The sequence below is a fragment of the Hydra vulgaris genome, chromosome 11 (genome assembly GCF_038396675.1).
Source record: "Hydra vulgaris chromosome 11, alternate assembly HydraT2T_AEP".
Classification (NCBI taxonomy): Eukaryota; Metazoa; Cnidaria; class Hydrozoa; order Anthoathecata; family Hydridae; genus Hydra; species Hydra vulgaris.
Window position 1 is genome coordinate 40320641 of NC_088930.1, and position 15883 is coordinate 40336523.

General features: G+C 31.2%; 1 protein-coding gene across 1 annotated transcript in view; it reads left to right on the forward strand.

Annotated features, from left to right (window-relative positions):
* The window catches only part of LOC100207320 (autophagy-related protein 9A), a 44568-nt gene that overhangs the window by 9463 nt on the left and 19222 nt on the right, over positions 1-15883 (forward strand). Inside the window, exons 3-9 of the mRNA XM_065811068.1 lie at positions 10517-10636; positions 10731-10866; positions 12279-12381; positions 12648-12747; positions 13042-13158; positions 13263-13280; positions 13649-13748. Of these exons, the coding sequence (XP_065667140.1) occupies positions 10517-10636; positions 10731-10866; positions 12279-12381; positions 12648-12747; positions 13042-13158; positions 13263-13280; positions 13649-13748 (694 nt within the window). The remainder of the gene's footprint in view (positions 1-10516; positions 10637-10730; positions 10867-12278; positions 12382-12647; positions 12748-13041; positions 13159-13262; positions 13281-13648; positions 13749-15883) is intronic.

Genomic DNA, 15883 nt, shown 5'->3' on the forward strand with positions numbered 1-15883 from the left:
AAATCTGTAATTCTACCTCTCTTGTATGGTTCAGACTTTTTCACTTCACCTAAAGACAAAGCTGAGTTGTTTGCTAAAAACTTTTCATCAATATCATCTCTTGATTCCACTAGTTGCGTTCTACCTGATATTGCCAACAATCAGGTTGATCCATTGCTTGACATTCGTATCACTCCAGCTTCTGCATCTAAAGTGATTTCCTGCTTAGACTCGTCTACAGCTTGTGGCCCGTACAACATACCTGTTATTGTCTTGCAGAAGTGTTCTCCGGAGCTGTCGTCTATACTCTCAAAACTATTCAACAAGTGCTTATCAGAGTCTTGTTTTCCAGCCTACTGGAAAGCGGCAACTGTTATCCCTATCTTCAAAAATTCTGGAAAGCGATCTGATTCGTCTAACTACCGTCCCATTAGTCTTCTTCCTATCATAAGCAAGGTTTTTGAATCTTTAATTAAGAGGAGGGGGCATTTGAGCTTGAAAAGGATCTCACTTCTGCTATAGCATGGGTCTCGCAGTGGCTGATGATATTTAATTCAGATAAAACTCAATTTTTTTCAGCCAATGGTTATTGCAATAAGTTAGATCTTCTTCTATTTATGAACGGTGATGTACTCGATGAGTCATCTACTCTTCATCTTCTAAGATTAACTGTTGCTTCCAATCTTTCTTGGAAACCATATATCTAATCAGTTGCAAAATTAGCATCTGCTAAGGTTGCATCTCTTTATCGAGCTTGATACTTTCTTACTTCGGATTCTCTATAAATCTCAAATCCGTCCTTGAATGGAATACTGTTGCCATATCTGGGGCAGATCTTCTAATGACGCCCTTTCTCTTTTCGGCAAGGTGCAAAAACACATTGTAAACATAGTTGGACCTGCTTTGACCCTCCAACCATTATCACATCGTCGTAATGTTGCTTCTCTTTCTCTTTTCTACAAATACTATAATGGGCACTGCTCTAAAGAGCTAGCGTCTCTTATGCCATCTACTAAAATTCATTCCTGTGTCACTTGTCATTCAATTAAGTCTCATTCTTTTTCTGTGACTGTTCCTAAGTGCTCCAAAAACTCTTATTTGTCTAGTTTTTTTCCTCGAACATCAGTTCTTTGGAATTCGCTTCCTTCATCTTGCTTTCCTGATTCATATAATTTGCAATCCTTTAAGTCGTCCGTCATTCGTTATCTTGTTCTGCAATCTTCATCTTTTTTCTTCCAGTATCTTCCAACTTTAATTAGTGGTTGCTTGCAGCCTTGTTGGGAGCAAAGATGTTTAAAAAAAAAAAAAATTAAAGTTATTAATTTTATAATAAATTTGATTTTAATATTTGATAATAAATTTAAATTTAATATTTAATAATAAATTTAAATTTAATATTTGATAATAAATTTAAATTTAATATTTGATAATAAATTTAAATTTTTTAAAAAGGGAAAATAGAAAAAAATTTATTAAACTGTTTTTTTATCTAAAAAAAAAAATTATTTCACAATTGCAGTGAAAATTTTTTTCAACAATTAATTACTGCCTAATTTTTTCCACATAAACTATTTCAATAAACTGTATAAATATTCCAATTGATAAAAGTTTTGGCATAATGTAAATGACTCAACACGTATGTAAAATCAGCATTTCATACATAAAATGCAAACAGCCTAACGCTTCTAAGCAAGGCTTGGTATATATATTATATAGGCTATAGTATATATATACATACGCATATATATTTGTAGGTATATATATATATATATATATATATAGATATATATATATATATATATATATATATATGGTATGCATATATTCATACATATTTATGTGTATTTTTTTATTTTATAAATCTTTATTTAAAACTGAATAGCATTACTAGTAATGTATTGTACAAGTTTAACTATTGTTAAATACTAAACAATTACTTGCTAAAAATGCAGGTAAAATTTATGCATTGAAAATTCAGTAAGCTACCAATGTTTTGTGAGAGGTAGAGGTCACAGACACCATCACAAAGAAAATAGAGGTATTTTTGAATAAAAGATTGCTGATAAGTAGTGGTTTTTGCAATGTTCAGTGCAAATGGGAATCTAATTGGGTTTCTGCTGTTGCACAGCGGGCCAGAATCCCATATTTTTGGAAAAAAGTCATAACTTTTTTTCCTTCTATCCATAGGCCTCAAAATTTGGTATATAAAGTAATTGGATGATTATAATTTAAATGAGCATAATTTTTTTGTGGTTGCCATGGCAACCCCAGTTGCATAGCAATTCATTTATGCTTAGTTCCAAAGGGTTATTTTTATCCAAATGTTATTTATCCAAATAATTGTGGATAGATTGTGGCATATAGTTCCAAGAATAATGATGAACTTATAGTCGAGCTGCTTTTAAACAGAAAGCCTCAAATTTTTCAGTGTCAATATCTAAACCACACAAAATTATTGCAAATATAATATGCAAATTTAGAATCAGTTCAACATTGTTGTTTAAAATTTCTGCAAACTTTTCCGCATTCTGAAATGCTCTTTGAGCCGTATTTCCATCATTTGATGTTCCACTACCACCAGATTTTGGAACATCAACTATCAAGCCCATTTCATCTTTAAATCTATTTTGAATTTATTGTTTCAGAGTCTTTACTTTAGATTTATCTTCTACTGCTCTTGCCTACCACTTTTTCAAAGTCATTTTATATTCAATATGTAATAAACATTCATAAAAACGTATCCAAGTATGTAAGGAATGATAAACCAAATGAATAACTACCTATCATAACCTTTTTCAAAACCATTTTTTCGATATCATTCATTGCTTTGGGACTTGCCCCACATATAGTACAGCATTGACTAGAATTTGTAACATCTGAAAGAGCAGTGTGAACTTTTCCATCAATCATAGTAATTTGTATTACATGATGTATTTTGATTTTTTTATTATTTATATCAACTTAGTATATTCTATTTGCTAATGATCCACCAAAGCTTGCAGTTTTATTTCAGCCAAAAAGTCTGAGACAGATATATCTGTAGGATAGCATATCAGATTTGCATCCTGAACATCATTATATGGAGGATATATATCTACTCCCTTTTCAACTCCTTGATTTTGAATACTTTGGTAGGAAACCTTTGTCAATTTAGCATCTAAAAGAAGACAAAGAGCTTCATCTATAGACATTCTACAATCTTTTTTTGAGTTTTTTTCAATTGGATTTTCTTTTCTCCATTTAATTTCTGAAGCGGATTGTAACGCAGAAGTAGAATACATTTCAGTTAAGTGACTAACTTTATGTTTTTTGGTTTTAGTATAGTAGTCATCAAAGTTTGCCTTAATTGGTCTTCCAATAAGTATTGGTGTTACATTTAAATCTTCAGGAACATGGCTTTGCAGCCATTTTTTTATTCTTTTCTTCAAATCAAGTAATGCTGCTATATGACTTGCGCCACTTGTCTCGTAGATGCGTTATTATAGTTTCTAATTGTTGCTTGTTGCAATCCGAATATTGCAATCATAGTTTTTCCACAATACCAGAGTCAGATATTTGTAGATTATTAGGCTTATGCAAAATGAATGCATAGATATCAAAATATTTCATTTTCAGCCTACAAATACAAAAATATATTATTTATGAGACATTTGGACAACCAGATATGAAACAAGCTCCAAATATTTATATCTCCATTTTAATGTGATAAAAAAGATGTTTTGCTGAAAAATTGCGATGATTGGAGCTTGAGAACACAAAAAAAAAAAGCCAGAATGTTGGCCCCCCTGCCCCAAAGGTGAAATTTTCACTAAAAAAAGTACTTTAAATACGTGATCATTAAAAACCAATTTATTTGATATAGCTTACATGCAAAATAATTTTGCAATAGCAAAATTATTTTGCATGTAAGCTATATCAAATAAATTGATAATACTTAGTTTTATTTAAATATGTAATAAAAAAAAGAAGTTTTAAAAATTAATAACAATTTTATGCTTATTAGTAACACGAAAAATATTATTAAATTAAAAAATTTGAAAAAAAAATACCTTTTTTATTAACAGCTTAAAATGCAAATGGCATGATAGTTAAACAAAAGTAGATACATTTTTTTTTTTTTTTTTTTTTTTTTTTTTTTTTTTTTAAACATCTTCGCTTCCAACAAGGCTGCAAGCAGCCACTAATTAAAGTTGGAAGTTACTGTAAGGGAAAAGATGAAGATTGTAGAGCAAGATAACGATTGACGGACGATTTAAAAGATTGCAAATTATATGAATCAGGAAAGCAAGATGAAGGAAGCGAATTCCAAAGAGCTGATGTTCGAGGAAAAAAACTAGACGAATAAGCGTTTTTGGAGCACTTAGGAACAGTCACAGAAAAAGGATGACACTTAATTGAATGACGAGTAACACGAGAATGAATTTTAGTAGATGGCACAAGAGACGCTAGCTCTTTCGAGCAGTGCCCATTATAGTATTTGTAGAAAAGAGAAAGAGAAGCAACATTACGACAATGTGATAATGGTTGAAGGTTGGCTGCAAGAGCAGGTCCAACTATGTTTACAATGCGTTTTTGCACCTTGTCTAAAAGAGAAAGGGCATCATTAGAAGATCCGCCCCAGATATGGCAACAGTATTCCATACAAGACCGGATTTGAGATTTATAGAGGTAGAGAATAGAATCCAGAGTAAGAAAGTGGCGAGCTCGATAAAGAGATGCAACCTTAGCAGATGCTAATTTTGCAACCGATTTGATATATGGTTTCCAAGAAAGATTGGAAGTAAGAGTTAATCCTAGAAGATGAAGAGTAGGTGACTCATCGAGTACATCACCGTTCATAAATATAGGAAGATCTAAATTATTGCGATAACTATTGGCTGAAAAAAATTGGGTTTTATCTGAATTAAAGTTCACCAGCCACTGTGAGCCCCATGCTGTAGCATAAGTGAGATCCTTTTCAAGCTCAAATGCCCCCTCCAGGCAATCAGAGGGTGTTGGTTTCTTATCACGGCAAGAATAAATGGTAGTATCATCAGCAAACAGTGCCACCTTAGATGTGAGAATATCTGGAAGATCGTTAATGTAAATTAAAAAGAGTATAGGGCCAAGGATAGAACCTTGAGGAACCCCTGAAGTTACAGAATAAGAAGAAGAGTGTTGTCCATCGAGGACAACTTTTATGCTACGATTGGAAAGGAAGGATTCAATGATCTTAAAGATGTTGCCGGATACACCATAAGAAGAAAGCTTATGGAGAAGACCAGCATGCCAAACTTTATCAAACGCTTTTGAAATGTCAAGAGCGATGGCCTTAACCTCTCCACCTTCATCTAACGCACGATAAAACCTGTCAGTTATTACTGTTAGCAAATCAGCTGTAGAACGAGAAGATCGAAATCCATATTGATGGTCAGAAAGTAAGTTATTAGATTCAAGATGAGAAATTAAGTGTTTGTTAATTAAAGATTCAAAAACCTTGCTTATGATAGGAAGAAGACTTATGGGACGGTAGTTAGACGAATCAGATCGCTCCCCAAAATTTTTGAAGATAGGAATAACAGATGCCGCTTTCCAGCAGGCTGGAAAACAAGACTCTGATAACCACTTGTTGAATAGTTTTGAGAGTATAGATGACAGCTCTGGAGAACACTTCTGCAAGACAATAACAGGTATGTTGTCTGGGCCACAAGCTGTAGAAGAGTCTAGACTGGAAATCACTTTAGATACAGATGCTGAAGTGATATGAATGTCAAGCAATGAATCAACCTGTTTGTTGGCAATATCAGGTAGAACGCAATTAGTGGAATCAAGAGATGATATTGATGAAAAGTTTTTAGCAAACAGTTCGGCTTTGTCTTTAGGTGAGGTGACAAAGTCTGAACCATACAAGAGAGGTGGAATTATAGATTTGCCCTTATTATTGATATTATTAAAGATTCTCCAGAAGTCACGAGAGCCTAATTTTTGAGATGAGATACGAGATTTCATGACCTGAGAATAGCGGGTTATGGCATTAGACAAAACCTTTTTACAATTGTTTCTAGCAGTAATGAACAGACGTCTGTTTTCTGGAGAATTGTTTTGCTGATAAATATGGAAGTAACGGTTTCGATTGGCAATCGCAGCAGCACAGTGTGAGGAAAACCATGGAGGAGAGTGAGGCTTGACCTGGAATTGTCGAGAGGGAATAAAAGATTCCATGCCAGCCTGAATCCACGAAGTTATATAAGAAGCACATTTGTCGACAGGAAGTTGAAAGATTTCTACCCAAGGGCCATCACAAAGAAAATCACGGAAAGAATCCCAGTCAGCTTTACTGTAGTTGTAAGAGGTTCGATAGTAGGGGTATTCAGGTGATGAAGAAGAATGAGATATTAGTTTTAAAGAGATCAAACTGTGATCAGAAGCACCTAAGGGTGAATGTGGAGAAACTGAGCACTGACTAGGATCAGAAACAAGACATAAGTCGAGTAGAGAAGGTAAATGATTCGGGTTGTCAGGAAAGCGAGTTGGAAAGTTGACTATTTGAGTTAGGGATTGAGAAAGGCAAAAGTTGTGGGCTTTAATGCCTGCAGAGTCACTGACACTAGAGCCAAGCCATTCAGAGTGGTGAGCATTAAAGTCACCGACAACAACTATATTAGCTGATGGATAAAGAGAGAGGGCTTGGTCAATATGATCAGAAATAACATCAAAAAGTGTACAGTCTTGAGATGAAGGAGAGCGATATAGAACAAAGAGAAAGGCAATAGAGTGAAGTGGTGCTAAACGAAAGCACATGAAAGAATAGTCTGTGGATTCAAACCTAGTTTCACGACAAACAGGTGAATTCTTACGAATGTAAATGCCCAGGCCAAGCATGTGACTATTGGAGTCTTTACGAATCAGAGGAAGATAACCATCAACACTAAGATCACAAGACAGCCGAACTCAAATTAGTCTCACAAAGAGCAAGTAGGTCTAATGAACTTTGCAAGAGATAAGACTCAACAGAAGAAAAGTTACTTCGAAGACCACGAATATTAGTGAATGATAGGTTTAGAGAACTTGGTGATGATGATGGTTTTTTGTGTTTTATAGTTTTTGGTACTTTATTCATTTTTAAATTAGATTGAAGAACTTGACTCAAAGCATAGATAGTACTCAGAACACCGTTTAATAGCCCAAGCAATTGCCTCATTACTACTAATAAACCCTAAGCCGTAACAAAGGGCTCCAAATGTGGCCTCCGCAATGCACACCAAAAGTACAAACAGGGACACCATCCATGCGCAACATGGCACTGTTAATACTTTGATATTTTTCAGCTGTTGATGGAATCAGCCTCTCTGAGAGCTACCACAGAGTTCGGGAAACCTGACTACCAGCCGGCCTCAGAACCATAAAACTGAGTTTTAGAGCTGTACCCTCATAAGGAGATAATAGAATGAGTTGCCTAGTCATAAAAACAGTGACTCAAGCAAACCCATGCATTGAGTCAAGAAGATCCAGCATTCAACATCCTAAACTGGAAACAATCTATTAAAAATACATCAGCGCCAGCCTAATAGATGAAGAAGGGGTGCGAGGCTGGTCAACAGATAGAATCTGTTTACCCCTTAAGTCTTTGCCTAGGAGGCCTTCTACAAGACAGTAGCTGGGTGCATTTAACATCTGCCCAAGATGAGTATTTTTATCGAGACACCATCTCTAGCCTTTACTCAACCAAGAGCCCCAAGGCAGGGGGTGTTTTAAATCGGAGTTGGCATCTCCTAGCCTTTGCCTAAAAAGGCGTATCCTACAAGGCAGCAGGACATGAAGCAGATTGTACTGGGTTACATGTTACCAGTAGCAGGATAACCTGATCTGACATATAATTTTATAAAAGCCATATATTTTATAAAAGCCATATATTTTATAAAAGCCATATATTTTATAAAAGCCATATATTTTATAAAAGCCAGATGTTTAAGCTAGAAAATGATATATATCAATGTCATTTTTGAGAATATTTTTTTAATACTTTTTTCCACAACCTGGCCCACTGTGTTGGTGTGAGCAAATTTAGTAGTTATGGGATGGCGTGTCAGCAAGGATCTTTTTAAAGATATTTATAAAGACACTCTTCAATGGCAAAGCTAATATTGAAGCCACTTAAATTGGTTACTTCAGGTCCAATATTGTTTAGGGTTTTTTTATGGAAATATCGAATCTCTTTTTTTGTATCAGGTCTGAACAAAGTAAGAATAGAAGCACTATATATTTAGTGCGTCTGATTTGCTAACAGCGTTTGAGTAGATATGGTACTGATTTTATATTGTTGTCTACTTTTGTCTATTGTTCATCCCAATCAAGATTCTCATTTAAGTTTAGTTCCTAGTTCTTTGTGGCTGTTGACTCTTTCAGCTCATTATTATTGAGTGTGAAAGAAGGTAAAGGTTGAATTTTGGAGCACCTGGGATTAATTCTAATTATTTTACATTTAGAGTGATTAATTTTAATTTCATTGATCACAGGTCATTATTTGTGGTTTGTTGGCTGTTGTGCAGCAAGTTGTCTGGCTTAGTAAGTTGTGCAAGATGATAAAGTACATTGTGCTACTCAACTTTAGACTAAACCAGGATAAAGGAACATATTTCTAGACAGGAAGAGTATCCTCAGGGAAGGTATTTTGGGTGTACATTAGCAATTGTTAGTTCAATTTCTTGTTTAGGTACCAAGTTAAAAGCATAGTCAGTCATTATTTGTTTTATTTTATCTGAGTATTTTTTCTTTATGAATATAATAGTACCACCACCTTTGCAATCCTGATGGTTAGTGCTTATCTAAGTGTAATTATTATTGATTTAGGAAAGAATAGTTTGGTTAGAACTAGGGTTTAGCTAAGTTTCAGTTAGACAGGAATGCCAATTTTAGTATCTGTAAGAAATAAGTCAAAAATCTTGATTTTATTACAGTGAGCTCATACTAGTGGTTCAGATGGCTGGTAACAGATGGCTGGTAAGCAATGTTGATGTTAGGGATAATTAGTTGGTGTGATAATTAGATTTTGCAAGTTTTTTTATACTGTGAAGTTATCTGAATGTTGACTATTTTTGATTTTGAATTGGATTCAGATCTGACTAACTTTTAGTCCATGGAGTATTGGAAATTTTTTATCAAGACTATCATTAGGCCATATAACATTGTTATGAATCACACACATAGCAAATAATTTGAATTATTTATTTGATTTTTTAAAGATTTATCTTCCATATGAGAAAAAATGAGCACATAGCAACAATAATGCGTGCAATAAAATATTAAAACCAACTTTAAACTGAAATCTGAGCATTTTAGGGTCATTATCACCAAAAAAAAAATTTATGGATGGTATATACTACTTACTAACTGTAAACTATTTTTTAACAATCTTTATATTAGAAAGTGTGCATAAAGTTTTAATAGGGCTTTGGCTCTAACTTTGGCTCTAAGTAAACAAATAACATTAGTCATAATTGTTCTTGTACTATGTATTACAGATTATATATCATTTGTTCAAAATGTAAATAAATCATAAAAAGTGTCTTAATCCTGCTATATAAGCACATACTTTCCCACAATAACTAAATCTTTATTATTAATAAGGATAAGACATGTCAAAGTAGCCACTAAATCATACTATTTTAAAGTTTAATTTCTAAAGTATTGAAGTCATGCATTCTTGAAATAAAATCATTTAAAATTAAAAAAATTTAATACATTGGTTTAGAGCTGGTTAATAAAATATTTCCCCTTGTACTTTTAAAAAGTATCTGGCAAAAAAACATAAATTTTTTTTAATCTATTTTAAAAACCTAAACACACATGCTTTAAAGTGTATATATTAGCTTTAAAATGTATATATTAGGGTGTGACATCCGCCTTACATCTGTGTGACATTACAGGCTCCCTAATGTTATATAAAAAAAAGTTTTCCAATAGTATGTCATGTTGGGTCTCAAAAAAAGCAAAATTGTATAAAAATCTTAAAAATTACAATCATTATATAAAAAAAATTATATTTAAGATTTTTTTTCAATAATTCTCAAAAAAATACAATTGTTTCATTTTTAGGTTAAAAAATTTCATTTTTCTGCAAAAAAACTTATAATTTTTTAATGTTATTATTATTTTTTTAAATTTTTGTATAAATTCGCTTCTTTTGATACGCAACATGACATTCTTTAAAAAAAAAAAAATTTTTATAGAATATTAGGGACCTGGTAAGTGTTTAAGGGTCAGGTGCTCCCCCTAAATCCAATAAAATTTTGAAAAAATTATACAAAGTTGCTTGTGAGAACCAATAGAAGATTTTAAGAATATGAACAGATCTTTTTTAGAATGTAGGGGGCGGATATCACACCCTGATATATATACATTTTTTATATAAAAGTAGCAATTTTAAATATGAACTGTTCCATTCACAATGAGGTCATGTTTAGTTGCCTGATTTATAAATTTTTAAATATTGTATATAAGCTTAAATACATAAATGATTTTTTTAATGGCGTAATACATAATTAAATTTTTACTTTAGACAATACATATTCATCGTACTATTTGGTACTTTTCTACTAGTTTGTGTTGATTATAAGAAACTTTTCAGTGATCCAAATCCTGTTTTTGTTGAAGTCATCCATTGGAATAACTTCAAACAGTGAGTTTTTTAAAAACAATACTTCTTTTGTTTTCTTAAAAAACTCTATTTTCAAGTAATAAAATGTTTACATGTTGTTCTTTTTTACATTCAGGATGCCATCTTCAGTTATCTTGTGTTTGGTTGTAGCCTTACTGTTTTGGTTGGTTCGACTTTGTCGCGTCATATTTCGAGTTTACAGGCGATGGCATATTCGTAAATTTTTCTATCAAGTTCTTCATATTACTGATGTACGCCAATATATATACATAGTTGAAATAATATGTAGATAATTAAGTGGTGGACAGTTAACTATACCCTATATAATTAAGAAGTGCTTAGTAGCCTCTTAAACTATAATAGGCCTTAGGAAAGTGATAAAATTTAATACAAGTTATAAATCTGCTATATATCTCAAGTATTTTGATATAACAATTATAATTATTCATATAAATTTACCCTCTGCAACATTTTCATAATGAATGTTACTACTTTATGAACTTCATTATACAAAAAATTTGAAAACAAGTTTATAGTGTATTATTTTTAGCTTATGCTAATTCAAAGTTAAATTTCCATGAAGCTATGTAAAAAATATATAAGAATGCTTTTGTATTTGTATAACAAATGTAGTTTAAAACTCTTCAAATTTGAATAAAAGTAAACTTAACACCTTCATTGACATAATAATATACATGGTACTAGTTTTCTCATGTTTGAGTAAAAGTAAAATACCCTAATTCCACTGCAACAGAGTTTGTGATGAAAATTTATTTTGGAATAAAAAGAAATTTTTCTTCCGCATATGTTGTACAACATTGAAAGCTTTTGATGTTGTACTATGGATATATAAAAAGACTGCATTATGGACTGCTTTGATGTGGGAATTAAATATTGTAGAAATTTAATAAAGTTGTAGTTATAATCAAGAAGATTCTTTTAATTGGAAAACATTAAATGTGGAAACCATTTAATGTTTTCCAACTAATGCAATACTATTCAACAGATTGTAATGAACCTCCTAATCAAGCTAAATGCAGCACAATTAGTAGGTTCTTTGCAATCTACCTAATGCAGCTTTCAAACACACAACATTCTGTTGTTAGTTAATAATTTTACATTAAAAACTCAACATTATGATGTTTAACTGAGTTAACGAACAATAATGTTTAGATCAGTTAACGAAATTTGTACCAAGAGAACAGTGAAAAAGAATCTTCTTGATTATAACTACAACTTTAAAAAATTTCCACAATATTTAAATGAATTTTCAATGTGGAAATAATGTTTAATGATGATGATGTTTGTTAAGATATTGGTTAGGTGATTAGTGCTGTGAATTTATTTTAAATTTTCTTTTTTTATTGACATGTCATGTTGAACCTTCAATCACTTTTCTTCTCTCTTTATTTTGAACCATATGTCTTTATTCATAAATAAATATATCTTGTTAATATGTCTTAAATAACATGTTGTCATGTTTTTTCTTTAAATCTCTATTTTAATAACAAAACAAACCAGAGTAGTCATTGGATAATAAATAAAATTACCCTATAGGTTTGTTTTTTGAGTTTACAAACAATACTTTAGGTCTAAGTATTAACTTCTCAAACAAAAAATTGTTTTAACGCAAAATAGTGTTATCATTTGCTACTTTATTTAGGCAGATCTCAGAAATATGCAATGGAATGAGGTACAGCACAAATTAATTTTAATGCAGCAAGTTCATCAACTTTGTATTCATGTTAAAGAACTCACAGAGCTAGGTATAGCTATATATATATACATAATCAATAAACATTATTGAATTTTTTTGTTCTTGCTTTTCAAAACTTTAGTTAAGCAATGTATAGGTGTGTGTGCCTTTATTCTTGACAATTTTTTTCCTAAAATATTTGTATTTTTGTTATATAAAATTGATAGAATGTAAACAATAATTTATATATATTAGATTTTTTCAAATAAATTTTTTAAAAAAATTTAGTATTGTTGTATTGTTATCATTATATTTATGTTATTGTTTTATTTTTAGATATTCACAATCGCATATTGCGCCAGAAGAATTACATGATATCATTTCAAAATAAAGGAGTAATCCCATGTATTTATCACTTTCCATTTATTGGTAAAAGGTAATTTTTTACATGTAAATCAAATCTTGTTGTCTGCTGAGCCTGTAATTAATTTAATAGGTCTTTAAAGTAATGTAACTTAATGCCAATGTAACTTAATGCCAATGTAACTTAATGCCAATGTAACTTAATGCCAATGTAACTTAATGCCAATGTAACTTAATGCCAATGTAACTTAATGCCAATGTAACTTAATGCCAATGTAGCTTCAATCCTATCTACTAATAATGTTTTGCATCATGTGTATTATGATATAATTATATTTTTTGTGCAATGTTGTTTATGACTTTATAGGACTTTCCTAACTGAAGGGTTAAAGTTCAACTTAAACTTGATCCTTTTTAATGGACCTGGGGCACCATTTAAAAATAGTTGGAAACTTAAAGAAGAATATAAGGACTACTCATGCAGGTATACTATTAATTTTCTTCAGTATTACATGTTGATTTGCTCAGATGTATAGTCAAATAGAGCAACATTTTGAAGCGCTATAAAAATTTCTGTTTTTATTACAGGATGGTATTGGCAGCTTCGTAAGTTAAATTTAAGTTGTTGAGAATATTTGTTTTTCACACTTGTATTTTTAAAATGTACCATTTTTAAATAATCAATGTTTTGAATTACTTTTAAAATCTGTAATCAGTATACTCATATTTTAAATATATATATACAATAGAAATTTGTTGACTTTCATGCACCACTGCAGCATTTAACAATAACAACACCAAAATTTAACATCAACAAAATTTGCTTAAGATTTTTTATTTTAATAATGCATTATATTCAAAAAAAATAAGAAGGATAATTTGCCTCATTTTCAAATCAGCTAAATTTAGAAATAAAGTGAATGTCTTTTATCAAAGAAGATTTATAGTAACAAGCATGATATTTTTTTTTCCAGGTTATCTCATCAAATCTTTATGTTGGGAGTTTTAAACTTTTTGCTCTGTCCATTTATAATGATCTATCAAATTCTCTATTCTTTTTTTATGTATGCTGAGGTAACATTTTGATTTGTTTTTTTATATATTTTTTTTTACATTATAACTTTTACTACACCTTTTTGCATTTAAGTTGGCCAATTTTCACTTTAATTTGACATTTTTTCATTTTAACTTAACATTTTTTAATTTTAATTTGGCAATTCTCACTTAACAATTTAAAGTGAAAATTACCGACTTAAAATGAAAAAATGTCAAATTAAGGTGAAAATAGTAGTAGTAGGTTATGATGGCCAATTTTCACTTTAATTTAGCATTTTTTCAATTCAATTTAATATTTTTCACAATAATTTGTAAATTGAAAATTGCCAAATTAAAATGAAATAGTGCCAAATTTAAGTGAAAATTGCCCAATTTAAACACAAAAAGGTATAGTATTATTATAGATGATGTTGATAATTTTGTATAATTTACAATTACTTATTCTTTATCTAACCAGAGTAATGATTGAATTAATGGTAATTATTGTTTCTAGATACAACTTGAAATTGACAGCTTTTTTTTTTCTTTTTGTTAATTCACCTCTCCAAGGCCAAGAAGGCCACTACATATGAGGAGGCTACTTAATTGTGGTTAAGACCCTCTCTCAACTCTATAACTCCAAAACACGAACTTTGACAAACAAGGCTGCTGCGCTGAGAAAAAAGTTAAGCACAGTACTACCAGGTACGTGGTGGGGATCGAACTTAGAACCTCTCGCTTATGAAGCGAGGGCTCTATCACTACACCACTCCTGCAGATTTGGGTTTACAGTGGTTGTTAAGTTTTAATCCAAAAAAACTACTGCAAATAAAACATAGTTGTTTACTGCAAACAAAGCAAAGTTGTTTACTGCAAACAAAACAAAGATGAATCTTTATTAATGAAACACAGTGTAAAATAAAAAAAATTTTTGCTAAGTGATTTTCTACTAGTATATAATTGCTCTGTTCTTTTAAGAACATTTAGCACTCTATTTTGTAGAATACATTTTATAGTTGCTTAAATATATATATATATATATATATATATATATATATATATATATATATATATATATATATATATATATATATATTTCTAAAGTTATTTTTTAATGTGAATGTGAAAACTTGGCAAAGAATTTTAGTTCATTTTGAGAAAGCAAAGGCAAAAAGAACATAAATAAATAAAACTGTAGAACAACTTAACAAGCTAATTAGAATACCAAATACAATAGTTGTTTTAGGGAGGTTAGCTTACTTGGTCTCTTAAGAGAAATCTGTTTTTGGAAGATGCAAAGTTATCGTCTGTGAATTAATTTCATTATAGACCAAACTGAATTTTCCAGTTTGATCTATAATGAAATTAATTCACAGACGATAACTTTGCAGAAGTTGAAAATTTAGTGAATAAATACCACAAAGATCAGAAGGCACAGATAATCAGTATCAGCCATTATAATATAATACTATTTGATATTACAAATAAAAAAGGTGTGTGGCTGAGTCCTAAAGGAAAAAAGTTTTACAAAGTGCAAGTTGAAAGTAACAGGAAAGTAGGATATGTTACTCAAAAATTGTTCAAACTATCCATCTAAATGTATCAAAAATAAAGTAACTGTTGTCTGCAAAACCTTGCATCAAATAGAGATTACTGATTCTGACTCTAGTAACAGTAAAAGAGAGGTTGACGATGATTTTGCCCCATCTGTATTCAAATACATTGCCTGAACTCTCTTCATTAGCTAGACAAATTTTAGCTATTCCAGCAAGTTCAACTAAATCAAAGAGAGTTTTTAGCTCATGTGGAAATGTCGTCCAATCATCCAGACACAACTAATAACAGATCAGGTTATCCTGCTACTGGTAACATGTAAACCAGTGCAATCTGCTTCATGTCCTGCTGCCTTGTAGGATACGCCTTTTTAGGCAAAGGCTAGGAGGTGCCAACTCCAACATAAAACACCCCCTGCCTTGGGGCTCTTGGTTGAGTAAAGGCTAGAGATGGTGTCTTGATAAAAATACTCATCTTGGGCAGATGTTAAATGTACCCGGCTACTGTCTTGTAGAAGGCCTCCTAGGCAAAGACTTAAGGGGTAAACAGATTCTATCTGTTGACCAGCCTCGCATCCCTTCTTCATCTATTAGGCTGGCGCCGATGTATTTTTAATACAT